Source organism: Pygocentrus nattereri, chromosome 21 (genome assembly GCF_015220715.1).
Source record: "Pygocentrus nattereri isolate fPygNat1 chromosome 21, fPygNat1.pri, whole genome shotgun sequence".
NCBI classification, from domain to species: domain Eukaryota; kingdom Metazoa; phylum Chordata; class Actinopteri; order Characiformes; family Serrasalmidae; genus Pygocentrus; species Pygocentrus nattereri.
This window is the reverse complement of record NC_051231.1, coordinates 10,277,885-10,294,001: the sequence shown is the minus strand read 5'-3', so window position 1 is coordinate 10,294,001 and position 16,117 is coordinate 10,277,885. Positions and strand designations below refer to the sequence as shown.

The following is a 16,117-nucleotide window of genomic DNA, read 5'->3' as shown; positions in this document are numbered from 1 at the left end:
CTATGGGGCTCTTGTCTCAGAGAGCCACACTCAGTTTCGCTCCACATCCGCCCACTTACATTACACACCCCTCCCATCTCTCTGTCTTTCATTCCTCCTCACTCTGTCCACCTCTTTCCAACTTCTAAAGGAACTGAGGATGGAAGAATTTCACAATGAGGAAGATACAAATAGTGCCTTTTCAGAAAACTCTTACATTATGAAGAAGAGAATTAAATGTAAGTGAATTAAAGAGAGTTCTTCCAGTTTTTCTAAATACATATTGCATAATTAAATCATTAAGATGTAAGTAAAGTCATCCAGAGTGGTTTTGTGTTGTTCTAGAACAAGGTGTACAATTCTGGTTCTGAAAGGCCAGCACAGCTTGGAGGTTTCCCTACTCAAACACTACTAAAGCTTCCAATTGACAGATACGAGCAATCAAGTGTGTTTGAGCAGGTGAATCACCATGGACCTTCAGGACTGGAGTTGTGTACCCCTCTCCCAGAGAAACTATTATTCACAGTGGTGGTGAAATGAACCAGGCATCTAAAAAGTTGAATGATTCTAAAAGCTCCCTCACAGAAAGTGACTAAATGAAATGGTTGTGAATACACTGTCTAATGTGTGAGATATTGTTTTGGTTTCTGATAGTTTTGAGAAGATTTTGGCATAAAAGTATTCCTTTTAAATGTACATTAACGGTAGAGAGATGCATGCAGGGCGTAGTAAGGCAAAATACACTATATGGACAAAAGTATTGGGACTCCCTCCTAATTATTGAGTTCAGGTGTTTCAGCCACAGTCATTGGATAAAAAGTGGATAAAATTAAGCACAAAGCCTTGCAGTCTTGAAAGACAAACACTGGCAGTGGAATGGGTCGTACTGATGAGATCAGTGACTTTAAACATGGCACTTTCATAGGATTCTACCTCTACCTCATCTGACTCTTTTTCTGGTCGACACCACAGTATTTGAATGACATTGTGCTGCCACATTTACATCATGGTAACACGAGTGGGATGACCCAATGACCCCCGAAGATAATAAATAACTAATTAATTGTTTAGAACAGGATGTAGTCTGATTACTCATAGTTTATGTATGTACAGTTTCATAATTCATTAACTGTGTGTTACGATTATTAAACTAAATAATTCTTAAAACATTATTAATTAATTAAATTTCTTAAATGTAAATACACAATTATTGATCAAATTAAATGCAAAGATAAACAAAAATGGAGATTATACAAGGAATAAATACATTTTTCACTATTGTTCACTAAGTAAATAAAGAAATTCCTGTATGATATGTAACTGGGTCTAATTAACTTTGGGCTCTGTAGTTTCTTGTGACCAAGAATAAAATGCACATTTTCATTAACTTCTCCAAGATAATGTTTAAAATATTCATCTGCATTAAAAAATGTACAAAGTTAATAAATTAAGTGTCATTGTAGATTGTGTACCAATGAAGAACACTTTCTTTGGCCATAATCGCTAAATGTATGTTTGGATGGGTAAAAAGGAGCAGCATTTGATGAAGAGGACACATTACCAACTGTTAAGCATTAAGATGGTTCGAAGGCGTGAAATACAGGGGGTCCTGCAGAGTTCAGAAGCCCCTAATTAACCTCTTGGACGTTGAACGTCTCAAAATCCAAATTCTTGGGGGTCCCTTAAAATAAACTTATTATGGCTTTTTGTTGTCTGTTAGGGTAGAACACATGCTCAAATACAAAGTCAGGGAATGGTCATTGTTTAGCTGCTTCACCCACAATTGGTGAGCTTCTGTCTTTGATGTTTTTAACCCTCTACTGCACGCATTATGAAAGCAATTTAAAAAAATAAATACATTTTCTTGTCTTGCATAAAGTCCTTGATTTATTTTTTCAGACCTCATTATTAAATTCAAAAACATTCAACTAAATAAATAAAAAGTAATGTGTGGAGGGGTCCTTTTGGAATATGTTGCCTTGAGGCTACATTGTGTGACAATGGGAAGAAATGATATAGAGCCGTGTTCCCTGAACTGGTGAGACTTGACTTGTGACTGGCTAAATCCATTCCACTGTCACACAATGTTGTTTCTAGACAACAAACATTTCTGCAAATTCTCATGGAAAAAAATCTTGCATGTTAAAATTAGGTTTAAAATGTACCCAATAAGAGACAGTATATATATATATATATATATACCAAGTACATGCTTTTATTGACTTACTCAAACTCGTCCCTTTATTTTTAGCCCTATCACTATCTTTAAATATATATAATGTTATTGTAAAGTGAGTAAAATGAGTTTGTTGCCCTGAGGCAACATTGTGCAATAGAAGGTTAACTAATATGCAACACTAGATTGCCTCAGGGTGGTGCAAATTGGTTTACTCAGTTGGTGCTTTTGGTCCTTCATAGCCTAGCAGCTGAAAGTATACCCCGGATACCTCTGTAAAACTTTACTGCATACCCTAGCCTATATTTAAATATGAAAACTTGCCAGATTGCCCGACAAAATGGCTCTTCTTAACATTTGGGTTGCCGATCCTTGATCTAGTGTGAAGCCTTCCCAGAAGAGTAGAGGCTGTTAGAGCAGCAAAATTGGCTCTCTATTAATTACCCTTCATTGTTGTTAAAATGCTGGATGAGCAGGAGTCTACACACTTTTGGACGTATAAACCTTATTAAAGAGGCTTAGAGATAAAGTACAGTCTGTGTTTAAACTGATGCTGCTCTGCTTTCTGACACTTTCACATCTAAAAACACTCTCAGACTAGTGAAACAGCGTCCCCTTGTGGTCACATCTAGATATTTTACCTTTAATAGCCCTCTTCAAAAATCTGTTTTTTCATGGGTTCTTTATCCCTTGTGTGATGTTGGGATCTGTAGGCCCAATGTTCAAAGTTTAAATAAAGAAAAAAAATATGTGATTTATTATTTGAACCTCAGATTCCTTGGTCTTTGCTCATTTTCTGTGAAGAACAAACTAACAAATTTTCAGTGACTTCACAATGTTCACTCAATGCATTTATATTTCACATGTGGTGTTGTGGTGAACTAGCAGGAATAAAAGTGTGGAGGTGCTGTGTCCTTCACTCTGTTCTCCTCCTATATGGTCTGCTGTTTTTTAGTGTGTGTGTGTGTGTGTGTGTGGTGTCTGTTTGTGTGATAGTGGACAACATGAACAGGCTGCTGACTGGCTACAGCTGCTAAAGGAGAACCCTACGCTGAACACTTGTGATACTTATTTTTACCTAAATTGTTATGGTGATTAAAGAAAACATAAAAAAAAACAATACAATAATGAGTAACAAAAACATAAACACCACACAAGGGTTAATAAAAACAATGGATCTATATAGAACCACAAACACTCGAACCATTTGCATGCTAAAATTGTTCTTGGCATCATTAAGTGGATTGATGGAGAATGTGTTATATATGGTTCTACATAGCACCAAAAAGGGCTCTTCTACTGTTACAATGTCAAGCATGTAACAATAGAAGAGCATTTTGTGGTGCTACCGAGAACAATTTTCAAAAAGCTAAATAGAATGCTAAGTGGAACCGTATACAGCTCATTGTCTGTCAGTCTGATGAACAATTTTGTAACGCAAAGAACCATATTTAGCATGAAATGTCACTTAATAGAACTTATTGTTCTTAATAAAATCATTCCTTTTACTAAAGAACCTTTGAAGAAGCATCTTTTTTAAGAGTGTACAAAGGTACTAGATCATTATTTTAGGTAGCATGATGGGAAGTTCCAAGACAGTTTAGCTAAATTACACTGTAATGGCAAAGAGGTTCTAGACAATAACTTGGTAAAGTTATTGTGGTTCTTAGACTTACGTTATGTAGTTAGACTGTCTTGGAACGTATCACCATTTTACTTCAAGTAAATATCTAGTACTTTGGAGTTTGTACCTCATAGTTACCCGGCTACTATCTAGCTTAGCGGACTGTTAAAAAGCATAACCAAATGGTTTTGTGGTCACAGGTGCTCTAGGAAATGAAAGTGTAAGCCACAGTTTAAATTTAGCTCGGAGGAATTTATTTTTCAACTGACACAGGTTTCAATTTCCCATCGTACTGCAGCATAAGAGGAAAACACATCATAACAAAGATCAGCTTCAAATCTGAGGAAATCATTCCCTTTGCTGAAATGCCTGGCCTTTAAGCTACCAGTAATATTAATGTATAAAACATTTAATCATAACCTATTGTTTTTTTAACTAAATACCACAATATTGAAGCCTAATGATCGGTTATGCTATCTGAGATATCTCGAAATACATTTTTAAAATAATTTAAACCAAAAAAACATCGCTGAAATTAAACGAGGAGGACTCGTGTGTGCAACCCACATCCTCTCATGTTAACTTGCTTTGCGTTTCAGTGCTTTTGCTGGGCCCCCGGTCTTCGATACGGACTTTCTCTTCAGACTGACCTCCACTGGGTAATGATCACTAATCCCCAGAGCCTAAAACACAAGAGGTTTAGAACTGTGTGTTTTGTAGTTGTCATTTATACGTCTAGCTGATAATATTCATTGACAGAGTTCTGAATGTTCTCACCAGTTCTTCTGTTAGCTTGTAGGCAGAATGGAAGTTGAAGGGTTTCGCTGATCCTGGCACTATTGCGTTCAGCATGCCATCTTTATACACCACAATCCTGTAGGAGAGTTCAGTCTTTAAAGGACTTGAAAAAGTGCACAGGTAAGCAGTCCAGCCTGAGGTAAGACTGGCACGGATGTATGTGTACACTGTCACTCTACATTACCCTAACCCTAACCCAATGTTCTGAATGATCTTGTAAAGAGTCTAGTAGTGACTGTAAAAGTGAACAAACTTCCAAATGGAAAGCCCTACTTTACTAGCCAAAAGGGGTATGAAATGGATATAAAATACAATATTTCATAAAGCTGTTAGATATTAAAGCTATAGATTATTGTTAAAATAGTGTGCTTTTGACTAGTAGACAGCAAATACAGCCCTCTTTTTGCTGAATAATTAAAGAGGATGTAATGTCTCCTTTAAGCAAGTACAAAAAAAATACAACTTTAAAAAAGCACTGTTCACTATTGTGCAAAATAGAAGTAATGAAATACTAACAACTGTTTTTTACTCTCTAAGGCTGTAAACAGTGTATATATATATATATATATATATATATATATATATATATATATATATATATATATATATATATATATATTAAAACAGTAATATATAGAATTTTTATATATGCCTACAAACATGAACCAATTTATTACATATGCTGTCCAAAAACATCTCGACATCGTTTTTTGTCTTCTACATCATTTGAACAAAGCAGTTGTGATTTCATGATGAATAAACTTTGAAAAGTACTCTAAAACTGCTGTAAGATTGCTTTACATACATTGTTTTGTTTTTTTATTGAATCACTTTTTTTATTAAAACTCCTTGTGGTGATGCAAGTTTGTTGTAACAGTCATTACATTTTTGTACATCATACATTTTACACACAGCTCTGTGAATGAAAACAGTGTTCATATTTAAAGTATTTGTACAGGATAGTAGTTTTTTTCACCTGTGCATATATATTAGTGCTTTGTGATAGACTCTATAGGAGAGTGGTTAAGTCACTTTTTCTTCTGCATGTGGGACACTTGGCATCATAACACTACTGCCTAATATTGGATATGGCTCCTAAGACTACATTCTTTCCAATTTAATGACATCATTCTGGTGCTGCACAAGTGTAATGTAATTTGAACCACTTTATAGTGTCTATTGTGGATGGTCAAACCGTTATGAAGCACCTATAAACAGTGTGCTTGAGTTCTTGGTACTTTTTATTACCTGTCGTATGTGTAATCATTGGACAGGCTGGCTGTGGTGTCCACGTCGTCTCCTATCAGCCAATGGAAGTCCTCATCACTCCGGATCCTGATGGCCTTCATCTTCTTCTTGGACACGTAAGCTCCATCTGCATTAAAGTCTCCCAGGATCATTATGTTCTGGAAGAGACGTGAACACGTTCTGTTAATGACATTCTTCTTTCGTGGCAGTGGTTCTCAAACCCTGGCCTGCATATTTAAACTGCTTTCCCTGCTCTAACATGCCTGATCCAACTAATCAGCTCATAAACAAGCCCTAAAGTGGGTGTTTGAGAACAGGTAGAGCCCCATTTGATTGGGAAAAAAGTTCAATAAATGCTGAACAAAGCCAAAATGCTAAAACATGCTTAATGGTAAAACCAAAATAAGTACATACAGGAAAATAACTAACTAATTAATCAATTACTTGAATAAAGAAATAAATTAAGGAAATGAATACTGTAGTTGTGTGAATAGTTGTGGGGCCTCCTGGTGGCTATAGGAAGAAACAGCCATACCTTTGACACACATACACTTTCTGTCTAAAGTTTGGGGACACTAAACCTTTCACATCTTTTTAATACAAATGAAAATGTATTCTTTTTACCTTTGCAGAGAATTTCAACCTGTATGTGTTTTTTTTTTTTTTTTAAGTCTGCGTAATTCAGAATTTAACATGTATACAAAGTCATCCAGAGCGGTTTTAAAGTGAAATGCTCCAGTAAAGAGAAACTTAAGATTAGACTCACAATTATTCACAGTGGTGGTGATTGGAACCAGTGTGAATATGGTTGTCAATATGTTGCCTGATTTCGGAGACACTGTTTTACAGTAGTTTTGAGAAGGTTTTGTCCTGAGTTAATCAAAGTAAAGCAAGCAACACTATTGTTATCCAATGGTATTATTTTTTCATAGTAATGAACTGGGTACAAATGTTTGTGCACCAAACTTAAGTCATATTGATACAAGTCCATTAGTAACACCTAATTAACCAATGTGAACCACTGCAACCACCTGGGATACCATAGGAACTGTCAATTTGGCACATAGTGGTGCTTGAAAGTTTGTGAACCCTTTAGAATTTTCTATATTTCTGCATAAATATGACTTAAAACATCATCAGATTTTCATACAAGTCCTAATAGTAGATAAAGAGAACTCAGTTAAACAAATGACACAAAAATATTATACGTGGTCATTTGTTTATTGAGGAAAATGATCCAATATTACATATTTGTGAGTGGCAAAAGTCTGTGAACCTGTAGGATTAGCAGTTCATTTGAAGGTGAACTTAGAGTCAGGTGTTTTCAATCAATGGGATGCCAATCAGGTGTGAGTGTTTTATTTAAAGAACAGGGATCTATCAAAGTCTATTCACAACATATGTTTATGGAAGTGTATCATGACCCAAACAAAGGTGATTTCTGATGACTTCAGAAAGAGAGTTGTTGATGCTCATGAGCCTGGAAAATGTTACAAAACCATCTCTAAAGAGTGTGGACTCCACCAGTCCACAGTCAGACAGATTGTGTACAAATGGAGGAAATTCAAACCATTGTTTCCCTCCCCAGAAGTGGCCGACCAACAAAGATCACTCCAAGAGCAAGGCATGTAATAGTAGGTGAGGTCACAAAGGACCCCAGGGTAACTTCTAAGCAACTGAAGGCCTTTCTCACATTGGCTAATGTTAATGTTCATGAGTCCACCATCAGGAGAACACTGAACAGCAATGGTGTGCATGGCAGGGTTGCAAGGAGAGAGCCACTGCTCTCCAAAAAGAACATTGCTGCTCGTCTGCAGTTTGCTAAAGATCATGTGGACTAGCCAGAAGGCTATTGGAACAATGTTTTGTGGACAGATGAGAAGCAAAAGAGAACTTTTTGGTTTAAATGAAAAGTGTTATGTTTGGAGAAAGGAAAACACTGCATTCCTGCATAAGAACCTTATCCCATCTGTGAAACATGGTGGTGGTAGTGTCATGGTTTGGGCCTGTTTTGCTGCATCTGGGCCAGGACGGCTTGCCATCATTGATGGAACAATGATTTCTGAATTATATCAGAGAATTCTAAAGGAAAATGTCAGGACATCTGTCCATGAACTGAATCTCAAAAAAGGTGGGTCATGCAGCAAGACAACGACCCTAAGCACACAAGTCGTTCTAACAAAGAACGGTCAAAGAAGAATAAAGTTAATGTTTTGGATTGGCCAAGTCAAAGTCCTGACCTTAATCCAATCGAAATGTTGTGGAAGGACCTGAAGTGAACAGTTAATGTGAGGAAACCCACCAACATCCCATATATATATCACATATATCACAAAAAAACTGATGTGTTCTTTACAGAATGAACTGGGTATGAAAACAGCCTGGTGTTCTTCAGAGATGTTAGTTTACAAATACTGCTATCTGAGGCTGCAGTTGCTGAAGCAGCATCAAAACAAACATGGATACTGTTCATTGTCAGGTTCAGAGGTGGGTGTGGAGCCTAAATCACTACTCAAGTGAAAAGCACCGTTCCCAAAACAACCTGAGTAGAAATACAAAAGCAGCAGGTTAAAAATCTACTAAGTGCTGAGTTCTGCAGTGAAACTTCTTACTATATGCAGCATTTATCAGCAAAGGAACCGAAGATTTTCTAGCTCTGTTCCTCTCTTTTTAGGGATGTATTTGGTCGAAAGCATAAAGCATAAGTCAGAAATGTAACCACCCGCAAAGCACACAAACTGAAATTCAACACAAAAATTGAGTTGAGGGAGAAGCGGCTTAGAAAATGGATGGATGGATGGATGGATGGATGGATGGAATGGCTAAAATGTACCTGATTTAAAAGATTCCTATACTCACTTTAGTAGAAGTAAAAGTAATTTTGAAAATACTCAGGAGAGTAAAAATGACTCAGTATTTATTGAATTAAATGTACTTGAATAAATGTTATTAGTTTCTAGCCACCAGGTTTATAAAGAGCATGATGGGAAAGCCAATTTTAGCGAGTGGCCTAATTGCATTTTGTCACTCAGCCAGATGCCTTTTTTTTGAAGAAGAAGAAACCATGTGTTTTGCCCCGCCTTTGGAGGTGTGGCAACACTCCTGGGTAGGGCTATTAATCATCAGTAATAGAGACACTGCTTTATCACTAATGTGGACTATTAGTGTGTATCCCATTAACTTTTAGCATTAATCAAACCGTTTGTGGAGTCTCATTCCCCAATACATTTGTTTCAGGGGGTTTAATCCATTTACTCACATCAGTCTTCCATTTCTCTCTAACAGCCATGCAGACGTCATACAGCTCATCCAGCTCTTTCTGGGAGTCCTCAGGCTTAGTGTGGACAGGAATCAGCACCAGGTCTTTTAACACTATATAAACAGTTCAAGCAGAGATATGTTTCAAGCAGGTCTTCACATTCTTGACATTTCAGCATGTAATGGATGCGCACCCATGTGTTCTGGAGAATTCAGGTAACAAAGAGTCTCCCAACTCTGTTCATGAAGTTAACAGTTAAGTTCATGAAGTTCTTTCTTTATAAAAAATGCACCTGCTTATCTTCTTCATAACTGCCACAACGGACTTCATCTTTCCTCATTCGTTGTTCAGGAAAAACCTTTTTCATATTATTTTCTTTTGTATTCATAATGCCTACAGCCTATTTGAAGATTTTGGGAAAAAACAGAAAATATAATATGTACCATAACTTTTGCACAGGCCACATTTTTAATATGTTAAATTTTAATATGCTACATTGTGCATTAAAATGTACTTAAATGTGTTCTCTGTAGAGAATGTCTTAATATTTTCACTCAGAAAATCAATAAAACTATTGGACAGGATGCCCAAACTTTTGCATACTACTCTATACACTCCTAAAGTGTTCACTGGAGCAATGCTGTAGAAAACAATACATGTGGTTCTTTAAAAATTGTTCAATGAATGGTTCTATAGACTCTTTCTGCCCCCTAGTGGCCGTTCCATCATCCAAATGGAAATTGATGTTGATATGTTTAATTAATATAATCGAATACAGTATTTTTCCATGAAAATCTGTTATCAGATTAACTGGGACATTGTTGTCTCTCTGTGTCTGAAGTGTTGTGATTGATTCTGTGTTGAGCTGCTAGCAAGTAATGAGATTCCTTTAGATTGTGCTCGCTTTATTGTGGATGGTTACTTGTGTTGGCTAAGGTGAAGCGTAGGATGAAAGGCTCTCGTGAGAAGGCGTCCTCATCCCCCTCTTGGTTGTCTTCGTACTGGTAGGTGTCTGCCAATGTGGCTTGATCCTTCCTAAGAGATAAAACTCAGATCATGCCATGTGTTAAGTGTACCTCATTGAACAGCATCTTCAAACAACTGAAAGAGGAGGAACTATTTTGAATGATTTTATTGCAAGTATTATTGAAATTGAGTACTTGTACTCTTCCAACAGGGGGCGCTAGAACAAATATGTTAGCTTTCAGCACTTTAAATCATAGTCAGGATTCCTTTGGACTTGATGACCATATGGCCCAGGGGCCAATTTAAGCTCCACCCATTTATGTATAGCTAATTTGCATAATATTAAAAACCTTCTACTTGTCCTTAAACGAATAGTTTGGTGAAAAGCACATGTGTAAGTGTTTTTTTCAGTGATGCCACAGAAGATCCGATTTTGGTTCTCTAAAGAAAAAGAGTTCTCATGTTAGAAAAAGAGAGGAGTCAGTGTGAAGCTACTTTTAATTTTAAAGAACCTTCGCACTCACACGTCTCATTCACCTAGTGTTTTTTTTTGTTGTAATGAGCCATCCATCCTTTTTTTCCCCAAAAAGAATTGTGGTTCTTTAAAGGTATAGAACCCCTTTTGGAACCTTTGGTTTTAAGAGCGCGGTTTACCTCTCAAGCTAGCTGATCAACTAACACATGTTGAAGTTTGTTTATACAGATTTGCACTAGAGCTATGAGGCTAATGTAGCTAATAAGCAAGAAAAGCTTTGATTGTACTAATTAGCATTGTGCTAACTGCATACCTAAATCGTACGCTCGCCTCAAACTTACAGATTCAAGATGACTGCTAAAACTCTTTTTCACTGCATGACATGCTTTTGTAAACATATGTTTTGATTAGGGCTGTCACCATTGACATTATTTTTTATAATCAGATAATCTAGTGATTATTTTAATGATTAATTGAGTAATCATACACACAACATTCATAATTGTGAATGATTCGTTTACTTCATATACGTAGAACTTACATATAAGCAAACATGCATTCATGAGATCCTACTGGTGTGGGTTTCCTCTCTTTCAATAATGCACAAAAAAGTGACTAATAGCTCCCCCATGTGGAGAATGTTCAAACTGCTGAACATGGTGGATTTGCAATTACTAATCCAGCTAATTCAGAATGTCAATTTTAAAGTGTTTACGATTTTTACTCAAATGATCACTTTTAATCGAGTAATTGTGACATAGTTTTGATACGTCTTGCCCACTCAACTACATTTTGAAGTATAAGGGGAAACCTGTGAAATTGTTTACATTTGTCTTTTTCTCTGAACTATTTATTTAATGAATAATGATTACAGGTTTTTAATTGATTGCTTACTTGGGGGTAGTGTCATTAAATCATGGAAGATCACACATATGGGTTATTATCTATGAAACTCACCTATACAGACAGACAAACTGCTCCTTATAGGTAGTACGGCCCAGGCTGGAACTCACTGCCATGCTGTAGGGATGCTTCTTATTAGCCCTGTCAAATAAACAGTGCACTCTTTAAAAATGGTTCTTTAATAAAGACAATGGTTTTATATAGAACCATGAAGACTCAAATAACTATTTGCTTGCTTAAAGGGTTCTTTGCATCATGAAAGTGTTCTTCTGATTGGTGGAGAATATGTTGTGTATGGTTCTATATAGCACCAAAAAGGGTTCTTCTATTGTTACAAACTTGACGTTGATTATAGAAGAACCCTTTTTGGTGCTATATAGAACCATATACACTGCTCAAAAAAATAAAGGGAACACACAAATAACACATCCTAAAGCATCCGCCAACTCCTGGACAGTCTGTGGTGCAATGTGGCGTTGGTGGATGGAGCGAGACATGATGTCCCAGATGTGCTCAATCGGATTCAGGTCTGGTGAACAGGCAGGCCAGTCCATAGCTTCAATGCCTTCATCTTGCAGGAACTGCAAGGGGTCTGAGGATCTCATCTCGATACCTAATGGCAGTCAGGCTACCCCTGGCGAGCACATGGAGGGCTGTGCAGCCCTCCAAAGAAATGCCACCCCACACCATTACTGGCCCACTGCCAAACCGGTCATGCTGAAGGATCTTGCAGGCAGCAGATCGCTCTCCACGGCATCTCCAGACTCTGTCACGTCTGTCACATGTGCTCAGTGTGAACCTGCTTTCATCTGTGAAGAGCACAAGGCGCCAGTGGCGAATTTGCCAATCCTGGTGTTCTCTGGCAAATGCCAAGCGTCCTGCACGGTGTTGGGCTGTCAGCACAACCCCCATCTGTGGATGTCGGGCCCTCATACCATCCTCATGGAGTCGGTTTCTAAGTGTTTGTGCAGACACATGCACATTTGTGGCCTGCTGGAGGTCATTTTGCAGGGCTCTGGCAGTGCTCCTCCTGTTCCTCCTTGCACAAAGGCGGAGGTAGCGGTCCTGTTGCTGGGTTGTTGCCCTCCTACGGCTCCTCCACGTCTCCTGGTGGGTGTACGGGCCTCCTGGTAGCGCCTCCAGGCTCTGGACACTACGCTGACAGACACAGCAAACCTTCTTGCCACAGCTCGCATTGATGTGCCATCCTGGATGAGCTGCACTACCTGAGCCACTTGTGTGGGTTGTAGAGTCCGTCTCATGCTACCACGAGTGTGAAAGCACCACCAACATTCAAAAGTGACCAAATCATCAGCCAGAAAGCAGAAAGGTACTGAGAAGTGGTCTGTGGTCCCCACCTGCAGAACCACTCCTTTATTGAGTGTGTCTTGCTAATTCCCAATAATTTCCACCTGTTGTCTGTTCCATTTGCACAACATCTGTGAAATTGATTGTCAATCAGTGTTGCTTCCTAAGTGGACAGTTTGATTTCACAGAAGTTTGATTTACTTGGAGTTATATTGTGTTGTTTAAGTGTTCCCTTTATTTTTTTGAGCAGTGTACATCAATCTGATGCAAACAACCTATTAGTTCTGGTATAGAACCATTGTCTTTGCTAAAGAACTATACTTTAAGAGTGTATTTTTTGGTATAGTGAATAAAAGCCTGTGGCGTTTTCTTGTCAGTAACATACAGTGTGTGTGTAGGAATGAGTTAGTGGTTGTTCTGCAGTGGTTCTGCAGTGCTAGGGTGAATTTCTCCCTGACCTCGTGCTGTTGAGTTCGTGTAGGAACTTGGCCATGGCCTTTCCTGCCTTGTCGACTACCTCGAGGATTACGATGATGCTGTAGCGAGACACAATCTAACAGACACACAGAATTCATCTTATTTTCAATTGAGATGAAGACTTACATTAACAGACTTACATAACTTCAGAATATTGTTACTAAGAGACCTTGTAGTTGACAAGAAGCCCTCACTGAGAAAAGGAAACATATTAAAATAAATTAAAACAAAGAAGCTGCTGGTGATCTCAGAGCAATGGACTGACCACCCCAGAGTCCAGGCCTCAGCATCACCGAATGTGTTTGTGATTACTTGGATTGTGAGAAGAGGAAAATGCAACCAACTTCTAAGACTGAACTTTGGAGGTGAGGCTACAGATTTTTTTGAAGAGCTGATAGTAAGTCTCCTGAAAAGAACAGAAGCTGGATTAAAGGTCAGGAGTGGACACACTAAATACTAAGTAAGCTTCTGTGTAATTTTTTGCCAGATACATGTTTTCTTTCCTGATGCTGAAAGGTTAATAACTTGTACGTAAAGTTTGTTTTGACTGGAAGTGAAATACATGAAGGCTGGTCTCCCACAGTGCTGTATTATAAAGCCTCTAGGCCTGTAAATGTAAATGACCCCCTTGTGACTTTGACTTCGATTTCATCTTTAAAGTTCAACACTTTTCTTTCCAAGTGAAACTATGACGTGATAAAGGGAGCATTGATCTATTTACTTTTATGAGGTACTTTACAACGTTCTTGTCTGCCAGCTTACTCAACCCAAGACGCCTGACATTAAAAGAAGCGATCTTCATGATGACAGCCTGAAAAAAGAGAACAGAGTATTTAAGGGTGAGTCACACATTTTGTATTAATTGTTACTTTGATTTGACAGTAATTATTAGAGCCAACCTACACGGTTAAACCTTATATAGCAGCTGGGCCAAAAAGCCTGAGTCTGTTATGAAGAACTGCAAGAGACATTTCAGCTTACTTTAGCCCATACTGATCATTGTGGAATACATGATTGAAAATGTTTGAGATCTGCGTTTCTCACACTGTTTGAGATGTTCTCATATGTAATTGAACTGTATTTGAAAGCACTGTTTGCTTTTAATTACTTTTAGCTAGAGAGGAATTATGCCATTTGTTTCTAAAGTTTGCATAACAAAATAGTGAAGATGAGATCCAAGTCATTCAGAGTGGTTTGGTGTGAAATACTCTGTTCTAGAGAAACTTACCAAGCCAGAATTGTTCACAGTGGTAGTGATAGAAACCAGGCGTCTGAAGAGTTTAATGCCTCTAACATCACAGAAAACTACTGACTATGAATTTGATCCCTGAAGCATTGTTTTATGAAAGTTTTGGCTTTAAAATCTATTTTTTAGAATATGTTCATGGCAGAGAGGTACATGCAGAGAACCCAAAGAAAACATACTTTTTAATGTGTGGCCACATTATAAACACTATATAAAAACCTGTGTAAGACGTGTGAAGGTTCACTGATGGCTTTCTATAGTACATTAAATGGCTATATTTATATGTAGCCCCTGTAAACCACCACTGTAAAGAAATCTGAAAAAAATTGGTTTATAATGAACCATTTGACATCATACCACTCTGAACCAGCAATACCCCTCTTGTCCCTGGGCGGTAACCTCAAGGGTGCATCTCAGTACCTTTAGACAGGGAATGTAACTGTACCATAATCCAGTGAAATTAAATTCTATAAGTTGTACTGACTCCACACACCCCGTCTCATCTCCAGGCTTTTTATTTTATTGTTCTGTTTTAAAACATTCGGTTATAAAAAGGTACAAATACATACTTTAAACCTGGAAAAACATGTGTAAGGTTCAGAATCGGACCTTTAAACCACTGTTGTCCCTTTGAGGGAGCATTTACATTGTTATTGTTTGTACCTTGATGAACAAGAATGTGCCTTCACAGAACCTTTATTTCTAACAGTGTGTGTTGCACTATTCTGCATTTCTTTATTCTGTTATACTGAACAAAAATCTAATGCCACACGTTTCACAGCAGGTTGGATTTTCTGGTCTAAATTTGTCCCACTGTTACAGACAAACAGTGGTTACTCCAGTTACTAATGTGGGAATTCTGGTCATTCTGCAACAGGTAGACGTTTGGCAACATTTGCAGTAAGAGGTGTTGCTTTTATGTTTTTGTTCCGTGTGTATCTCATGATGCCTGCCTGAAACCTAATTACCATTTGGGTATAATTTAAGTTCAGTTGATTGATTGATTGGTTGGTTGATTGATTGATTGGTTGCTTGGTCATTGTTTGCATTAAAGTGGCATAAATAATATGCAAAGTCTCATCTGAAAACAAACCACAGCTCCCTTCCCGTCATAAATAATGTAAAATATGCAGACAGATCATTTCACAGATAGAGTAACTTCTCTTTCTCAGCTGACACGAATGTGACCGCAGTGCCTTCCGTCTCAGACTGAGAGGAAACCCAACAGTTTCACATCTTTGCTCACTGCAGTCTGATTTAATACTCCATGTGTGAAGCCCCTGCCCTACATTATTCATTCAAATGGAAATCAGTACTAAGAAGTTGCCCTTTAAGCTGGCGTTTGTCTCTTAACCAGCAGCTCTAGAAGCTCTTTGCTTAATCAGTCTTTAATCACGACAGCAGGAACATGAAGGTGAACATGACCGCACCTGATATATGTCACAACACAGAGTAACATTTGATAATACTGCGCAACACCACCTGATCCAGTCTGTAATTAGTGCCTCTCAGAAGCTCAACTCACCTTTATAAAAGTCTCTGTTTCTGCGCCCTCGTCCTCTCTTAGTGACTGAGATATGAACGCTCTACTTCCTGGATTGAGGCTGCAGGCTGTTTGCTTTCTGTACTGCTTTACATACTGACTCTTTGTTCATTGA

At 37.9% G+C, this 16,117-nt stretch overlaps 1 protein-coding gene across 2 annotated transcripts; it reads right to left on the bottom strand.

Moving 5' to 3' along the window:
- Nucleotides 1-4,010: 4,010 nt before the first annotated feature.
- dnase1l4.2 (deoxyribonuclease 1 like 4, tandem duplicate 2) lies at nucleotides 4,011-16,111 on the bottom strand. Of its 2 annotated transcripts, XM_017725021.1 has the most exons (9): nucleotides 15,985-16,111; nucleotides 13,935-14,024; nucleotides 13,195-13,289; nucleotides 11,483-11,569; nucleotides 10,007-10,119; nucleotides 9,085-9,197; nucleotides 5,826-5,983; nucleotides 4,557-4,653; nucleotides 4,011-4,462 (listed from the first exon to the last, which is right to left on the bottom strand). In XM_017725021.1, the coding sequence occupies exons 2-9, from the start codon at nucleotides 14,013-14,015 to the stop codon at nucleotides 4,358-4,360; spliced, it is 849 nt and encodes a 282-aa protein (XP_017580510.1). In that variant the 5' UTR covers nucleotides 14,016-14,024; nucleotides 15,985-16,111; the 3' UTR covers nucleotides 4,011-4,357. The 2 variants fall into 2 exon arrangements, with proteins under 2 accessions (XP_017580510.1, XP_017580511.1); XM_017725022.2 differs by lacking the exon at nucleotides 13,935-14,024 and having other exon boundaries at nucleotides 15,985-16,099.
- Nucleotides 16,112-16,117: the final 6 nt, after the last annotated feature.

What these genes read in the sequence shown, in the direction of transcription:
- dnase1l4.2 (XM_017725021.1), bottom strand. Translation starts at nt 14,015, where the DNA reads ATGAAGATCGCTTCTTTTAATGTCAGGCGTCTTGGGTTGAGTAAGCTG. An exon ending in CACGAACTCAACAGCACGAG is followed by an intron (nt 11,570 to 13,194) that starts GTCAGGGAGAAA and finishes TTTATTTGACAG; the next exon opens with GGCTAATAAGAAGCATCCCT. An exon ending in GAGAGAAATGGAAGACTGAT is followed by an intron (nt 5,984 to 9,084) that starts GTGAGTAAATGG and finishes CGTCTCTTCCAG; the next exon opens with AACATAATGATCCTGGGAGA.